This window comes from Anthonomus grandis, chromosome 16 (genome assembly GCF_022605725.1).
Source record: "Anthonomus grandis grandis chromosome 16, icAntGran1.3, whole genome shotgun sequence".
NCBI lineage: Eukaryota > Metazoa > Arthropoda > Insecta > Coleoptera > Curculionidae > Anthonomus > Anthonomus grandis.
This window is the reverse complement of record NC_065561.1, coordinates 19,973,246-19,989,759: the sequence shown is the minus strand read 5'-3', so window position 1 is coordinate 19,989,759 and position 16,514 is coordinate 19,973,246. Positions and strand designations below refer to the sequence as shown.

At 30.2% G+C, this 16,514-nt stretch overlaps 1 protein-coding gene across 1 annotated transcript; it reads right to left on the bottom strand.

The window, feature by feature from the left end:
• Window positions 1–199: 199 nt before the first annotated feature.
• Window positions 200–11,296, bottom strand: LOC126745512 (CBP80/20-dependent translation initiation factor). Its single transcript, XM_050453382.1, has 2 exons — window positions 9,629–11,296; window positions 200–600 (listed from the first exon to the last, which is right to left on the bottom strand). Exon 1 carries the CDS (start codon window positions 11,001–11,003, stop codon window positions 9,672–9,674), a length of 1,332 nt encoding a protein of 443 aa, XP_050309339.1. The 5' UTR covers window positions 11,004–11,296; the 3' UTR covers window positions 200–600; window positions 9,629–9,671.
• Between the last annotated feature and the right edge of the window lie 5,218 nt (window positions 11,297–16,514).

Sequence of the window (16,514 nt, the reverse complement as noted above, 5' to 3'; positions counted from 1 at the left end):
ATGTATAAGCGGGAGTTTTGAAATGTAGCTTCTCAAAGCAGGCTTCTATCTAACTCCCCTTGTCTTTTAGCTTATTAGGTGATAGACAATTGACCTAATAGTTTATTAGTTTGGACTTAAAACCAATCTAATAAAACAGAATAAAAGCTGCTTTTACAATATGCTGATGATATAGATTCACAAATAAAACAATAAGTAATGCATTTATCGATTATATTTAATTACAAAATTTAACTTACACTAGTTTATCATCATATAAAATTTGACATACAACCTCGCTCACAATATGAATACAGTATAAATTATAATAAAATTTTGCATTTTTGAAAATGTCTTGGGATTGACGGGTATTTAAAAAATAACATCCTTTATTTTATTGATATGAGTGTTAAATGACTTAAATTCATATATGTAAATTAAAACACATTTTTTATTGTACCTGTATAGGTTTCTACTTATTAAATGAAGACTGTTCGATTTATCTTCAACATATCCTTAGGGCACTAAGGTTTGCATAGATCATAGGTAGTCGCAAAATTGAATTGTAACCCCATTGAGATGGCACAGGACTGTTGTTAATGTTTGGTTGCCTATTTGACCCTGAAAAAGACATGAACAAGTTAATAATTATTCAAGTTTAAGACTAAAGCAGTAAATGGCATGGAAAACTTCAAAAGAGACAAAAACACTTTGTACCAATATTCGCGCTCTTTTTAATTAAAATAAAAGCCCAATATTTCAATTTCTGAACTTACTGCCACTTAATGCACTTATTTTACTTCTTTTGCACCAATAAATAGATAAATAAATAAATAAAATAAAGTAGTCAATGATAAGTTATTTAATGTAGGAGCAAAAAGCATATAGCATATTTTAAATATTTGTGTTCAGAAGTAAATAGGAGCATAGAAATACTGTGGTCCACATAGAAATATTAATATTTATAATGGATTTCAGGTAAGATTTAATTATTACAAATTTCCTTAAACCTTATTGCTTTTTAATCAAGATATAAATATGGACGATATAATTCGTGCCTCACACCCACTTTCATGCCTTATATACAAGTGTGGCAATGAGTAATCATACTTTATTTATTTATTCCATTAGATTAGGAGTGGGACATATAATATTCTTAACTTTTTTTATGTATTTTTAGGTAATTTGTTATAAATAGAGATGAATAAGTGCTGTTATGGTTTTCAGTAGAGTAACAAAACAAAAAACAATTTGTCTCATTAGAAAGAAGTTTGTAGGTAGTATTATGGCAATCGATGCAATTGGTAAATGATGCCTTTTCTTTGGATAAGACTCCTGTAAGAATATTCTTATTATTCTTATAGGATTATATTTATTGAGGTAATATGTGTTTCAAAAACCTCAAATATGGTGGCTCTTGGGCCTTGCTGGACAAAATCTGCTCTAACTCAGAGAGTTTTTGAGGTACAAGAAACGTTGTCATAAAAAAAGCCCTTTCTTTCGATAAGACTCCTGTAAGAATATTCTTATTATTTTACAGAAAATTGTGTAAGAATGAACTGCCTTAAAACCAACCTTCAGAGATCTCTTTCTCATATTTAGACATGACATCTACTCTATATTCAGTGCAAAATTTCCAATACGTTAGTTGAAATAATTGGCTATGACGTGATTGTGTTGGCTGAATGACTCGCCTCTTTCTTAGTCTTTTTTACTGCTGCATGCATAATTTATAGAATGTGTCTGTTTAAATATGAATATGTAAATAAATTTCACTGAACCTCTGGGTCTTATGACAGTACTATGACAAAATCTCACTTCAAAAAAAATCAAAAATGAATCACTATAATATACAAGAACTGGTTAACAAAAACCACCTGATCCAGAACTAGTAGATGATTTAGATTGTAGTCTTGTGTTGTGTACATTTTATTATATTATGTTATTGTTTTATTATATTTTATTATATTATATAACTCTGCTATTATTTTAATTTATATGCTTCTTGATTATAGCCTTAATCAATTTAGGACACTCATCACAAATACATTTAAATCAACATAACATCCTGCTTCTCTTACGTTTTTTTCTTGTTGTTTTTGTATTAACTTTAAAAACTCTTAATCATGCATTGTTACCTTATTATTTTAATATCTGTGTTATGTAAATGTCAGATATGACTTAGTTGGTACATTTTACTTTAGTGTTTTTTGTTTTCCTAATCACTTATTATACTTTATATGACTTAGTATTTAGGTTGGTATCTGTAAGTAGCTTTTGGCTGTTGATACTGTGATTAAATAAATAAATATTCAGGCCCACCGAGAGGGAGGGGGGAAAATGAGGGAAATATAGAAATATAAATCAAGAACTTTTCTGGTTCATGCGTATCATGTTGAAAAACAGGGATTTTGCAGAAGAATTTTTTACTAGTAAATTGTTTGGGGTGGGTGGGGGGTGTAAGGGTTGTGTTGATGAAAAACGTTTTTATTGAATAAAATAATTGCTTTAAAAGAAATCATCTTTTGAAATGGTATTTTTTTAATTTCCTTAGTAAATTTCAATGTTTTCTTTCCTCTAAGGTAATTATTTTCTGCAAAAAACCTGTTTTTCATTAATCCTACCCTTACCCCCTCACCCACCCCACACAACTTACCAGTAAAAAATGGTTTTCAAAAATCATTGTTTTTCAAAATAAAACGCATGAATAACAACTAGTTTTATCATTAATATCTAATCTAATAACTCAGTTTTTTTTTATTTAAGTTTGATATAGTTATATATATCGTTATTAATAAATATTTAATACAAAAACAGTGCAATAAGATTGGATTTTATAGACGAAAAACGGTGATTTTTCAAAAGAATTTCTTACTGGTAAGTTGTGTGGGGTGGGTGGGGGGGCAAAGGTAGGATAAATGAAAGACGGATTTTTTGCAGAAAATAATTACCTATAATAAAAAAAATTAGGGTTGTGTCGATGAAAAACGTTTTTATTGCATAAAATAATTGCCTTAAAAGAAAACATTTAATTTATTAAATAATTTACACTCTCAGGTTACAGAAAATTAACTATAATTTAGTAAAAATTTAAAAAATCAACGTACTCATCAGAGATCCTCTTCTAGAACACAACTTTTATTCTGTTGCTGAGTTTATGACCACGCCTTTGAATTAATGACAAATGTGTTTAGATCTTTTGTTAAATTTTATTGTATTACTATTATAACTTTGTTCAGCAACAGTATTTATGTTTTTGTTAAGATGGCATAACTTTATACTTGTTTATATTTTTTGCTTACATTTATATGTTTTTGTTTGTATTTATTTTTAGGTTTGTGTCATGACTTATAGGTATCTAATTTTTTTCTTTTAATCTCTGAATTATTGAACTGTATTTTTAACTTCTGCATACACTATTTTTCTTGGTTTAATTTTGTGACTTGTGTAAGACTGTAAGGGTTACTAGCATCAATAAACTACTTTTACTTTTACTATATTATTCTTTATTTTTAATCACCTTTACACACCAAGGAAAGCTTTGTATAGTCTTTATCAAATCAATCTTATGATTAGTATTTTTTTGAATTTCCTTAGTAAATTATAAAGTTTTCTCTCCTCTAAGGCAATTATTTTCTGCAAAAAACCTGTTTTTAATTAATCCTACCCTTACCCCCCCCACCCACCCCACACAACTTACCAGTAAGAAATTGTTTTCAAAAATCATTGTTCTTCAAAATATAACGCATGAATAACAGCTAGTTTTGTCATTAATATCTAATCTAATAACTCAGTTTTTTTTATTTAAGTTTGATATAATTATATATATCTGTATTAATAAATATTTAATATAAAAACAGTGCAATAAGATTGGATTTTATAGACGAAAAACGGTGATTTTTCAAAAGAATTTCTTACTGGATAAATGTTTGGGGTGGGTGGGGGGTGTTAGGGTAGTGTTGATGAAAAACGTTTTTATTGCATAAAATAATTTCCTTAAAAGAAATCATTTAATTTATTTAATAATTTACTCTTTCAGATTATAGGAAATTAACTATAATTTATATTATTCTTTATTTTTAATCACCTTTACACAGCAAGAAAAGCTTTGTATAATCTTTATCAAATCAATCTTATGAATTAGTATTTTTTTGAATTTCCTTAGTTAATTATAAAGTTTTCTCTCCTCTAAGGTAATTATTTTCTGCAAAAAACATGTTTTTAATTAATCCTACCCTTACCCCCCCCCACACAACTTACCAGTAAAAAATTGTTTTCAAAAATCATTTCATAATACCATTCACATAATAAGATACGATAAAGCTGTTAAACTTTCAATGCTACCACCGACATCGAGTGCAGCTCAATCACATTTATGTCGTGTTTATTATTAAGTCCAGAAATAGCTTGGTAAGAATTTGAATCCAATGAATTGGGGATGGACCATGGTTAATAATTATTTACAGCCAATACAAACATTATAGCCACCTGCTCCTGATGTTTTATTAAACACAATCTTTTGTAATTGTACGAAAGGTTGCGGAGCTAATTGCGGATGTAGGAAACTTGGACTACACTGCTCTCCGATTTGCGGCTACTGCCATGGACAATCCTGTTTAAACATAAAATCGGACAACGAAGAGTCCAAAAACATTGAATTTGATGAAAATTTAGATCCAATGAATTTTTTGTGCTCAACACTTGAAGTTGGGGAAGACTTGGAAGATGCCGCATCACTTCACACTGATGACTAAATAAAAAATTCTATTTACTTCATATTTTCGTTGTAGCTTCGTGGATTAGGCCTATTGGGGAGACCACATAAAAAAAACGCTTTTGGTACTTTACCTCTATGATAACGTGGAAAAAAGTACAATATGTTACAATATTTTCAATGTCCAACATTGAAAGTAAAATTTCTATAAAAAAATTACCTCTACGAAAAAAATGCATAAGACCTTTTTTGTGGAGAATTTCATACTGAACACAAAATGTAATAGCTCATTTTATCGTAGGATTGATAGCTTCGATGTTATTTGTAAAAAAGTGTTTTTTGTGACCTTTGACCCCCCTACGTCAAAAAGAAGCTGTGGTAAAAAATTAAGCCAGATGGGATTTTTTCAGCAGAGAAAGTCTAATCGTCCCGGACTATTATTAATATTTTGTTTCTTACAGGCACTCCTGGACTTTTTTTTATTTTTAATATATAGGGTGTCAGAATGTTTCTATAGGCTTATTTTAAGGAGGTTATTTACCGATTAAAGTTTAAAACGTTGAGTCAAAATTACATTAAAATTTATAGTATGAAACAAATATACTGTACTTATAATATAAAACAAGAACTTTTCTGATCCATGCGTATCATGTTGAAAAACAGGGATTTTGCAGAATAATTTTTTACTGGTAAATGGTTTGGGGTGGGTGGGGGGTGTAAGGGTAGTGTTGTTGAAAAACGTTTTTATAATTGCCTTAAAAGAAATTATTTAATTTATTTAATAACTTACTCTCTCAGTTTAGGTATAGGAAATTAACTATAATTTATAATTATTCTTTATTTTTAATCACCTTTACACAGCATGAAAAGCTTTGTATAGTTTTTATCAAATCAATTTTTTTGAATTTCCTTAGTAAATTACAATGTTTTCTTTCCTCTAAGGTAAATATTTTCTGCAAAAAACCTGTTTTTCATTAATCCTACCCTTACCCCCCCACCCACCCCACACAACTTACCAGTAAAAAATTGTTTCCAAAAATCATTGTTCTTCAAAATAAAACGCATGCATAACAGCTAGTTTTGTCATTAATATCTAATCTAATAACTCAGTTTTTTATTTAAATTTGATATAATTATATATGTGTATATTAATAAATATTTAATACAAAAACAGTGCAACTAGATTGGATTTTATAGACAAAAAACGGTGATTTTTCAAAAGAATTTTTTACTGGGTAAATATTTGGGGTGGGTGGGGGGGTAAGGGTTTTGTTGATGAAAAAAATTTTTTTTGCAGAAAATATATATTTAATATTTAATTTAATAGCACTGTTTATTAAAATTTTTTAGAGTTTTATATATAAATATTTAGTATAAAAACAGCGTTATTAGATTGGATAATATGGACAAAAAAACAGCGATTTTTTAGAAAAATTTAATCAAATATGTGAGGTGTAATAATGGAATTTAAAAACTGGATATACAAATCCGGTGTCAATTTTTTTAATGCCGAAATTTTCTCCCCTTTTGTAAACAGAATAGTATATGATATACGTACAGGGAGGCCAAATTCGACCCTCATCATTGGGATCTCGGAAACTATATTGACTGACTTATCATCTATCAACTTATTTTATTATTAATAAAAACTTATCCAAAAAGCCAAATAACAATTAAACTATTAACACTAATTAAATTTTGATTATAATAATAAAAATACATGAAATGCTCAAATAATCCTCCTTTAACTTCGATGCATTTCTGAATTCGCTGATGCTATGCCTTACTAATTTGTATTTTCCTTTTTTAAAACTCACTTGTTCCAATATTTAGTTGTCAGCATTTTTCAATTATTTACCAAGTAATTAAATAGTAAATAATTTAAAATATATAAATAAGTTATAAAAACAATATTAAACATTATAAAAAAGCTTGTTCATTTCATATTTATGATTAAAAAAAAATTAATAAAATATTTTCGCTAAATGGGCATTTTATTTCAAAATAACTGCTTGTTCCAACATATATAATAATAATAAATATATAATAATAATTATAGTTGTTAGGGCTCGTATACGTACATTCTGTAGTTTAATAAACATATTTAACGATAATAATATATGATGTGTTGCTTGGAAATAACAGACAAATTATTTTGTTTCTTACAGGCACTCCTGGACTAAGAATTCTATTATCTTGACTTTTTGTGAATGAATTTAGTCATTTCAAGAAAGACTTTAGGCTAGTCTAATTTGTTTTTAAATTTGTATATATACAGGGTGTCAGAATGTTTCTATAGGCTTATTTTAAGGAGGTTATCTACCGATTAAAGTTTAAAACGTTAAACGAGTCAAAATTACATTAAAATTTATAGTATGAAACAAGTATACTGTTTAATATAAAACAAGAACTTTTTTATTTTCAATCACCTTTACACAGCATGGAAAGCTTTGTATAGTTTTTATCAAATCAATTTTTTTGAATTTCCTTAGTAAATTACAATGTTTTCTTTCCTCTAAGGTAATTATTTTCTGCAAAAAACCTGTTTTTCATTAATCCTACCCTTACCCCCCCACCCACCCTACGCAACTTACCAGTAAAAAATTGTTTTCAAAAATCATTGTTTTCCAAAATAATACCCATGAATAACAGCTGCTTTCGTCGTTAATATCTAATCTAATAACTCAGTTTTTTATTTAAATTTGATATAATTATATATGTGTATATTAATAAATATTTAATACAAAAACAGTGCAACTAGATTGGATTTTATAGACAAAAAACGGTGATTTTTCAAAAGAATTTCTTACTGGGTAAATATTTGGGGTGGGTGGGGGGGGGTAAGGGTTCTGTTGATGAAAAATATTTTTTTTGCAGAAAATTTATATTTAATATTTAATTTAATAGCACTGTTTATTAAATTTTTTTAGAGTTTTATATATAAATATTTAGTATAAAAACAGCGTTATTAGATCGGATAATATGGACAAAAAACAGCGATTTTTTAGAAAAATTTAATCAAATATGTGAGGTGTAATAATGGAATTTAAAAACTGGATATATAAATCCGGTGTCAATTTTTTTAATGCCGAAATTTTCTCCCCTTTTTTAAACAGAATAGTATATGATATACGTACAGGGAGGCCAAATTCGACCCTTATCATTGGGGTCTCGGAAACTATATTGACTGACTTATCATCTATCAACTTATTTTATTATTAATAAAAACTTATCCAAAAAGCCAAATAACAATTAAACTATTAACACTAATTAAATTTTGATTATAATAATAAAAATACATGAAATGCTCAAATAATCCTCCTTTAACTTCGATGCATTTCTGAATCCGCCGACGCAGATTACTCGTGACTACCCCTTGGATCATTCTTCCTCTTGCCCGTAAATTTGTGATTTTCAAAGTAAAATTGTGGCGGAAAACATTTATATTTTAAGGATTTTCTTTAAGTACATACACGGTATTTTAAATATCCTTATAAAAAATAATCAAGAGGTGACAAATCGAGGCTTCTGGCAGGCCAGCGAACTGCTCCTTGGTTTCCAATTAACTTATTGGGACAAGTTTGATTAAGACACAGCAATAATACCATTATGTGGTGGTGCCCCATCCTGTTGCCACCTTAATTGCTGAACAATATTCAAGAGCTCATCATCTAGGGCATCAAATATATGGTTTTGTAACAAATTTAGGTATTGTTCGGAATTCACATTTCCATTATGGAAAACTGGCCCTAAAATAATTTTGTTTTAATATTGGCCATCAAAAAATATCATTGTGTTGAATTTCCTCCACATTTGCTTGCATTCGCCAGTTTATTGATAGTTGTTGATGAAATTGCCAATTATTGCAAAAATATATGGAGTGCATTAGTTTTTATAAGTCAATACTAAATACTTCGGTTTACTTAGGTTCGTATTAATATATATTTTTTTAATCATGGAAAATCTCAATTTTTGCTATTAAATCGGTTAAAAATAAAAAAGTCTGATACGTCATAGGCTTTATTAAAATATAGGTCAATAAAATAAGGTAATAGCAATCCAAGGCCGTATTTGACAAAAAAAAAGTTGATGATGGTATCTCAAAAACGAAACGTCGTATTTTAATTCTGAAAACGCCTTCTTGTAGAGGAGAAAAAGTGCCCTTAACAAAGTGTTATTTATTTCGTTATACGATGTTAAATAACGTCATAAAAAAATAAAAAAGATTTTTCCAGATATCTTCGGAACTATTCGAAATTTTTTAGGTTTTAAAACGGCACTTTGTTAAGTCTTAAATTGAGCAACTTTGCCATAATTTAACCGACCTTCATTTATATATCGCGGTTTAATGATTTACAATCACATTAGCGTGGAATTAAGAAGTGTTCAGTCTTTGCGCCAGTTTCGTTGTAAACTGAAGTCATATTTGCTTCTAAAAGCCTTTTATTCGATTGAAGACTTTTTTAAGGCTGAGGATGTTGTGTAGTAGATGCTAAGCTTTTAATCTGTTAATTTTAATTTTGAACATACCTTTATGTGTCCCTTTATCTCTGCTACCTTTGTCTACATGCATGTATTTTATTTTGTAAAGATTTTGTTTGTAACATTTTCTCTTGCATTTTTTTTTAGGCATTTTATGTGTTGTATAAATTTTTTATATTTGTTTTGTAAAATCTGATTTCATTGTATTTATTTTCTGAAGCTTTGTCAATAAAATTCGTGTACATGTACCAAATTTTCGACAATAAAGTACTTGAAAAAAAAAAAAAAAATCTCTTACGGTTTCCGAGATCCCAATGATGAGGGTAGAATTTGGGCCACCCTATTCATTCTATAGTTTAATAAACATATTTGACGATAATAATATATGACGTATTGCTTGGGATGTTTGTATCCCACCGGCCTGACATTATATTATATTAAAAAAATAGATACCTATTAGAATAACAACTCCTCCTATACATCCCAAAACAAAATATTACTTAATCCTCGGATAATAATAAAGAACAGACGATCCGGGTAGCTGCCAATTGGAAGCGTGCAACTCGATTAACTGAAGCAACGTACGTCTGACGCTGGCGGAACCGGCGTTCGCCAGAAAACCGTCCCGAACATTGGCCAACAATTGTTCGAGCTGTTGCGGAATTTCCGACTCCAAGTCCCGTCCAATCGACGTCAACACGAAAAAGAGACACTCGGTCTCCGATAAACACTTAATAGGCAAACTGACGCACGCCTGACAACATTTGGACAGCACCGATAACAGCACCAGTTCGGGCTGTAGCGTTTCCACCACTTGTTCCTGGATCTGTTGTCGTTTCAATAAACCGTAAAGTTCGGTGAGAAACCACATGAAGGCGGTGAAACGGGTGCCGTCGCCCGCCTTGATGCCCCGTAAAATTTTGTCTCTTTCTTGATACCATTGTTGGCACGTGTTCAATAAGGATTCGAGAAAAGTGTGATTTTTTTCCGCTTCTATTATCGTCACGCACAACTTAGCGATGGATTCGCTATATTTAATTCCCTCGACCGCTTTTTCCATTATGATTTTCACCAAGTCCATTAGGGTGCGCGAAGGAAGCTGGTTGGGGTCATCTATGGCTTGCTTTATATTGTCTCGGTCTTCTTCGGCAAATACGTTGATATCAATGTCTTCTTTAACGATGCTTTTTAGCTTTGTCATGAGGTTCTGTGAGTCAGAGGCTCCTAAGCTTTTAGACCTCTTCAGGCTAGCTGCCGACGAGGGGGCTTGAGGGGCATTATGAAAATTATTGGGCATGTAACTGCCTTGATGGAATATCTGATGCTGATTCTGTCCGGAGAATACCGGGTGCGCCATCAGTTCTGGAGCGAATTGGTAGTTTGGTCTCGGCATCGCTCCCACTAGCTGTGCCGCGGAAGCAGAATGCAACAAAGGCAAAGGCATTCCCGCAGGCAGTATTGGGATGAATCCCGGATGATGGCTTACGTGACGTAAGATATTTCCACTGGATTTCGAGTGCTGTAGGGGCATCGGCTCGAATCCCATTGCCAAATGGATGTTACCGCTCGACCTGGAGGCCTGTAGCTCATTCATAGTAAATTCTTTGGCGTGCACGTTCAACTTGCCAGACATGTTTGGTAAGTCGGTTCTCACGTTGGGTGGTCTATATATTTCCATGGTGGGTTTACCCGCTTTGATGGTGGCCATGGTTTGACTGCGACGCTTAAGGGAGTCTCTGCTCGGTTTCACGAAACTACGTTCCCTCATTAGGACCCCGGGAGGGTTCGCGGTAAAGTCCGTCTTTTGGCTTCGCTTCAGGTGCGACATTTTCGATTCACTAAACACTAACTATAACATAAAATAATATAGACGGCCGATGACTACTAACTACCACGCAAGATGACCAATTTTGGCGCGGGCAAGGCTGCACCTCGACGCTACTTTTAGTTTAGACGCCGCTTTCATTCTTTCCGGACTTTTTCGTTTAAACAATTAAACACCGATAAGGGACAAATTAGGAACAAAGACGCGCTTTATAGGTTCTACGAGCGATTTTGGTGCGGTGCTCACTAAAACTGTTCGAAGTAAACGCCATATATTTAGAATGTATATTTTTAAACGTGGGTTATAAATAGGCGCGATGTAAAAATTCTAGGCGTACATCATTCACATACATTATGTACATAACCACACATGTAAGTATTATATAAAAACCATACGACATGAGCGTCATTGTTTGTTGACTTAATTGGCAATATTCGGATAGAAGCTAATGATGCATCTAATATCGTGCCAAATGAAGACAGTGTGAATGTTTATGTTCGCTGTTTCGCAGACGTTTTTATGGTTTATTGAATATGACATAGTAGCGACTATATTATACAAATAACGTGGTGTAGATTGTTTAATTTCGAGGGCTTGAATTGTTTGAATTTGAATTGAACAACACAAGTGATGTTCTAAATTAAAAATCCTTTTCGCAGATCTAATTTTCATGGAAATCGGTGAGAAGTTAGGCAATTTATTCCTGGTTTTCTACTTGGAAGTCATTAATTTGTCATAATTTTACGTATTTAATTTTTGTTCTGAAATATTAAGTTTTTCACAATTTTTATAAAAACACTATTTGTTCTAAATTCAAAATCCTTGATGCAGATGTAATTTTCATGAAAATCGGTGGAAAATTAGGGAATTTATTCCTGTTTTTCTACTCGAGAGTCATTAATTTGTCATAATTTTACTTATTTTATTTTTATTCTGAAACTATTAAGTTTTTTACAATTTTTATAAAAACACTATTTGTTCTAAATTCAAAATCCTTGATGCAGATGTAATTTTCATGAAAATCGGTGGAAAATTAGGGAATTTATTCCTGTTTTTCTACTCGAGAGTCATTAATTTGTCATAATTTTACTTATTTTATTTTTATTCTGAAACTATTAAGTTTTTTACAATTTTTATAAAAACACTATTTGTTCTAAATTCAAAATCCTTGACGCAGATGTAATTTTTATGAAAATCGGTGGAAAATTAGGGAATTTATTCCTGTTTTTCTACTCGAGAGTCATTAATTTGTCATAATTTTACTTATTTTATTTTTATTCTGAAACTATTAAGTTTTCCAAAATTTTTATAAAAACACTATTTTTTCTAAATTTAAAATCCTTGACGCAGATGTAATTTTCATGAAAATCGGTGGAAAATTAGGGAATTTATTCCTGTTTTTCTACTCGAGAGTCATTAATTTGTCATAATTTTACTTATTTTATTTTTATTCTGAAACTATCAAGTTTTCAAAAATTTTTATAAAAACACTATTTGTTCTAAATTCAAAATCCTTGACGTAGATGTAATTTTCATGAAAATCGGTGGAAAATTAGGGAATTTATTCCTGTTTTTCTACTCCAGAGTCATTAATTTGTCATAATTTTACTTATTTTATTTTTATTCTGAAACTATTAAGTTTTCCAAAATTTTTACAAAAACACTATTTGTTCTAAATTCAAAATCCTTAACGCAGATGTAATTTTCATAAAAATCGGTGGAAAATTAGGGAATTTATTCCTGTTTTTCTACTCCAGAGTCATTAATTTGTCATAATTTTACTTATTTTATTTTTATTCTGAAACTATTAAGTTTTCAAAAATTTTTATAAAAACACTATTTGTTCTAAATTCAAAATCCTTGACGCAGATGTAATTTTCATGAAAATTGGTGAGAAATTAGGGAGTTTATTACTGTTTTTCTACTCGAGAGTCATTAATTTGTCATAATTTTACTTATTTTATTTTTATTCTGAAACTATTAAGTTTTCCAAAATTTTTATAAAAACACTATTTATTTTAAATTCAAAATCCTTGACGCAGATCTAATTTTCATGGAAATCGGTGAGAAATTAGGCAATTTATTCCTGGTTTTCTACTTGGAAGTCATTAATTTGTCATAATTTTACGTATTTAATTTTTGTTCTGAAACTATTCAGTTTTTCAAAACTTTTATAAATACACTTTTTGTTCTAAATTAAAAATCCTTTCCGCAGCTGTAAATTTCATGAAAATTGGTGGAAAATTAGGGAATTTATTCCTGTTTTTCTACTTGGAAGTCATTAATTTGTCATAATTTTACTTATTTTATTTTTATTCTGAAACTATTCAGTTTTTCAAAACTTTTATAGATACACTTTTTGTTCTAAATTAAAAATCCTTGACGTAGATGTAATTTTCATGAAAATCGGTAAAAAATTAGGGAATTTATTCCTGTTTTTCTACTTGGAAGTCATTAATTTGTCATAATTTTACTTATTTTATTTTTATTCTGAAACTATCAGGTTTTTTAAAATTTTTATAAAAACACTATTTGTTCTAAATTAAAAATCCTTCCCGCAGATGTACTTTTCATGAAAATCGGTGCAAAATTAGGGAATTTATTCCTGTTTTTCCACTTGGGAGTCTTAATAATTTATCATATTTTAACATATTTAATTTTGACTCTAAAACTATTTAGTTTTTCAAAATTTTTATAGATATACTTTTTGTTTTAAATTCAAAATCCTTAACGCAGATGTAATTTTCATGAAAATCGGTGAAAAATTAGGGAATTTATTCCTGTTTTTCTACTTGGGAGTCTTAATAATTTGTCATATTTTTACATATTTAGTTTTGACTCTGAAACTATTCAGTTTTTTAAAATTTTTATAGATACACTTTTAATTCTAAATTAAAAATCCTTCTCGCAGATGTAACTTTTATAAAAATCGGTGCGAAATTAAGGACTTTATTCCTTTTTTTCTATTTGATAGTCATTAATTTGTCCTATTTTTACTTTATTTAATTTTTACACCAAAACTATTCACTTTTTTAAAAATTTTATAGATACGCTTTTTGTTCTAAATTAAAAATCGTTTTCACAGATTTAATTTTCATTAAAATCGGTGCGAAATTAGGGAATTTATTCCTGTTTTTCTACTTGGGAGTCATTAATTTGTCATATTTTTACATATTTATATTATACTCTGAAACTATTCAGTTTTTCAAATTTATAGCAACATTGTTTGTTCTAAATTAAAAATCCTTTCCACAGATCCAATTTTCATGAAAATCGGTGCGACATTAGGGACTTTATTCCTGTTTTTCCACTTGGGAGTCTTAATAATTTGCCATATTTTTACATATTTAGGTCAACTTTGCCGATGACACCAACTTGGTTTTGATCTTTGACTCGCAAATAGATCAAAACCTATACTGTGAGGAATTATGTCACTCTAACTAAAAACTTAGAGCTGATAAAAAATAAATTAGGTATCATTCGTTTATATCAACTTAGAAGGCAAGGGATAGATTGCACCTACATATGTATATGTTTTTCTGAAGGTAAAATTAATGGTATACCAATAGAATTGAGGTGCCAACACTGTGTTACAAATAAAAGCAGCATCCATTCTTTTCCTAATACATATTAATTCATCCTTAAGGACACTATTACCACCCACTATATTAGTTGCACTAAATAAGTTAATATATCAAGGTGTAAGAAACAGTTGCAGGCTGAACAGTGTTCATCACTTCAGTAAGATTCTTATTTAGATCGATCAATCGAATACATCAGCCTAGTACCTGGGCTTTTGCTCCCTGTTGTCCCTTCCAAATTTTATATTTTAGAGTTTTTTTTTAATTTAATCTAAAGGCTTTTCTCACTCAGAAGGAACTATCCAAATATTAACAGTATTATAATATATATGAAGTAAACTGTATATAGAGTAAATCATTGGTGCATAATTTGTCTCAGCAATATATTCACAGTCAGTAAACATGCGCACTAAGTAGTACCTTTAGCATACTCATACTTGACCCTTTTTGGTGATTGTACCACTATTAGCAGCAACAAATAAGTTTAATTTTAAACTATAGTGATGTCAGAAGATACATATAGAGTTTGACTCCATACGGATGCCATTGCATACATCAGCTGGGCACCTGTAATTTGTTCTCTCTCAGTCACTTTCAAATTTTATATTTAGTGTTTCACTTCATGTTTAGAAGGAAATGCCCAAATATTAGCAGGATTACAATATACTAAGTAAACAGTATAGAGAGTAAATCTTCCATGTCTAATTTGTCTCAGCAACATATTCACATTCAATAGACATGCGCACCAGATAGTACTATTAATTGGAGGTATTATCATTTTTCATCCCTAAGGCCCATATTTGACTCTTTTTGGTGACTGAACTATTATAATAAATTTAATGTTGGGCTGTAGAAATGTCAAAAGAGACGGGTTTGATCCCCGGAAGATTCATTTTATTGGACCCTCCATACTAATGCCATTGCGTACATTAGCTGGGCACCTGTGATTTTTTCTCTCTCAGTACCACTATTAGCTGATGCAGCAAACGAGTTTAATGTGAAGTTGTAGTGATGTCAGGAGATCATTTTCTATTGCCGTGAAATTTTCCACTTAGGACATTCACTGTATTGGATCCTCCATAAAGATGCCATTGCGTACATCAGCTGGGATTGACCTTTGATTTTTTTCACTCAGTCACTTTAAGGTATAAAGTCTGTATATAAGGTATAAAGCACTTTACATTCAGCAGGATTACAATAGAGTAAACTGTATAAGCAAACTTTTATATATTCACGTCAGCAGATATGTGTACTATGTTTGACTATGTCTAGGAGGTGATATCTGAAACAATTTAATTACAATATTATTTTTTTTTTAAACGCACATATAGAAATTGCGCCAGATATTTATTATATACGTAGTATATTATCGATTAAACGTTCTGGTACTTCGCATATTTCTTGATATTAAAATAAAAAACGTTCAATGTATGGATATTATTCTCACATTCTTAGAAATATTAAGCCGTTCTAATGATTTGTTTATTTTACAGGTTTTATGTAAATTAATGATAAAACTAACGCGTTGACCGTCCGGTTTTTTGAATCCAAAGTAGGTTTAATAAGTTACGCCTTATATTTTGCAAAAATACAAACTCGCTTCTGATCATTTGCATATCTTGTTTTTTTTTCAATTTACACTGCTTTCCAAAAAATCTAAAATATGCCTCCATATAGAAGCGTGTATTTATGCTTAGGTGAATGCGGTGTCATCTGCAAAGCGGGCAAAAGAAGTTGGTGTCCAGCATGCGATTAATTAGAATATTTAGCATCGGAAATAGGGAGGTTCCATTTTGATAAGCTTACCTTGAGTACCATAGATTTTATTTAACCCGAGCAGTGTATTTTAATAAACCAAGAACCAATTAAGAAACTCGCTGGAGAAAAACAGCTTCTTTGCGAAACGATCGGTTACTTTACAATTCAAATTGTA

What these genes read in the sequence shown, in the direction of transcription:
- LOC126745512 (XM_050453382.1), bottom strand. Translation starts at nt 11,003, where the DNA reads ATGTCGCACCTGAAGCGAAGCCAAAAGACGGACTTTACCGCGAACCCT.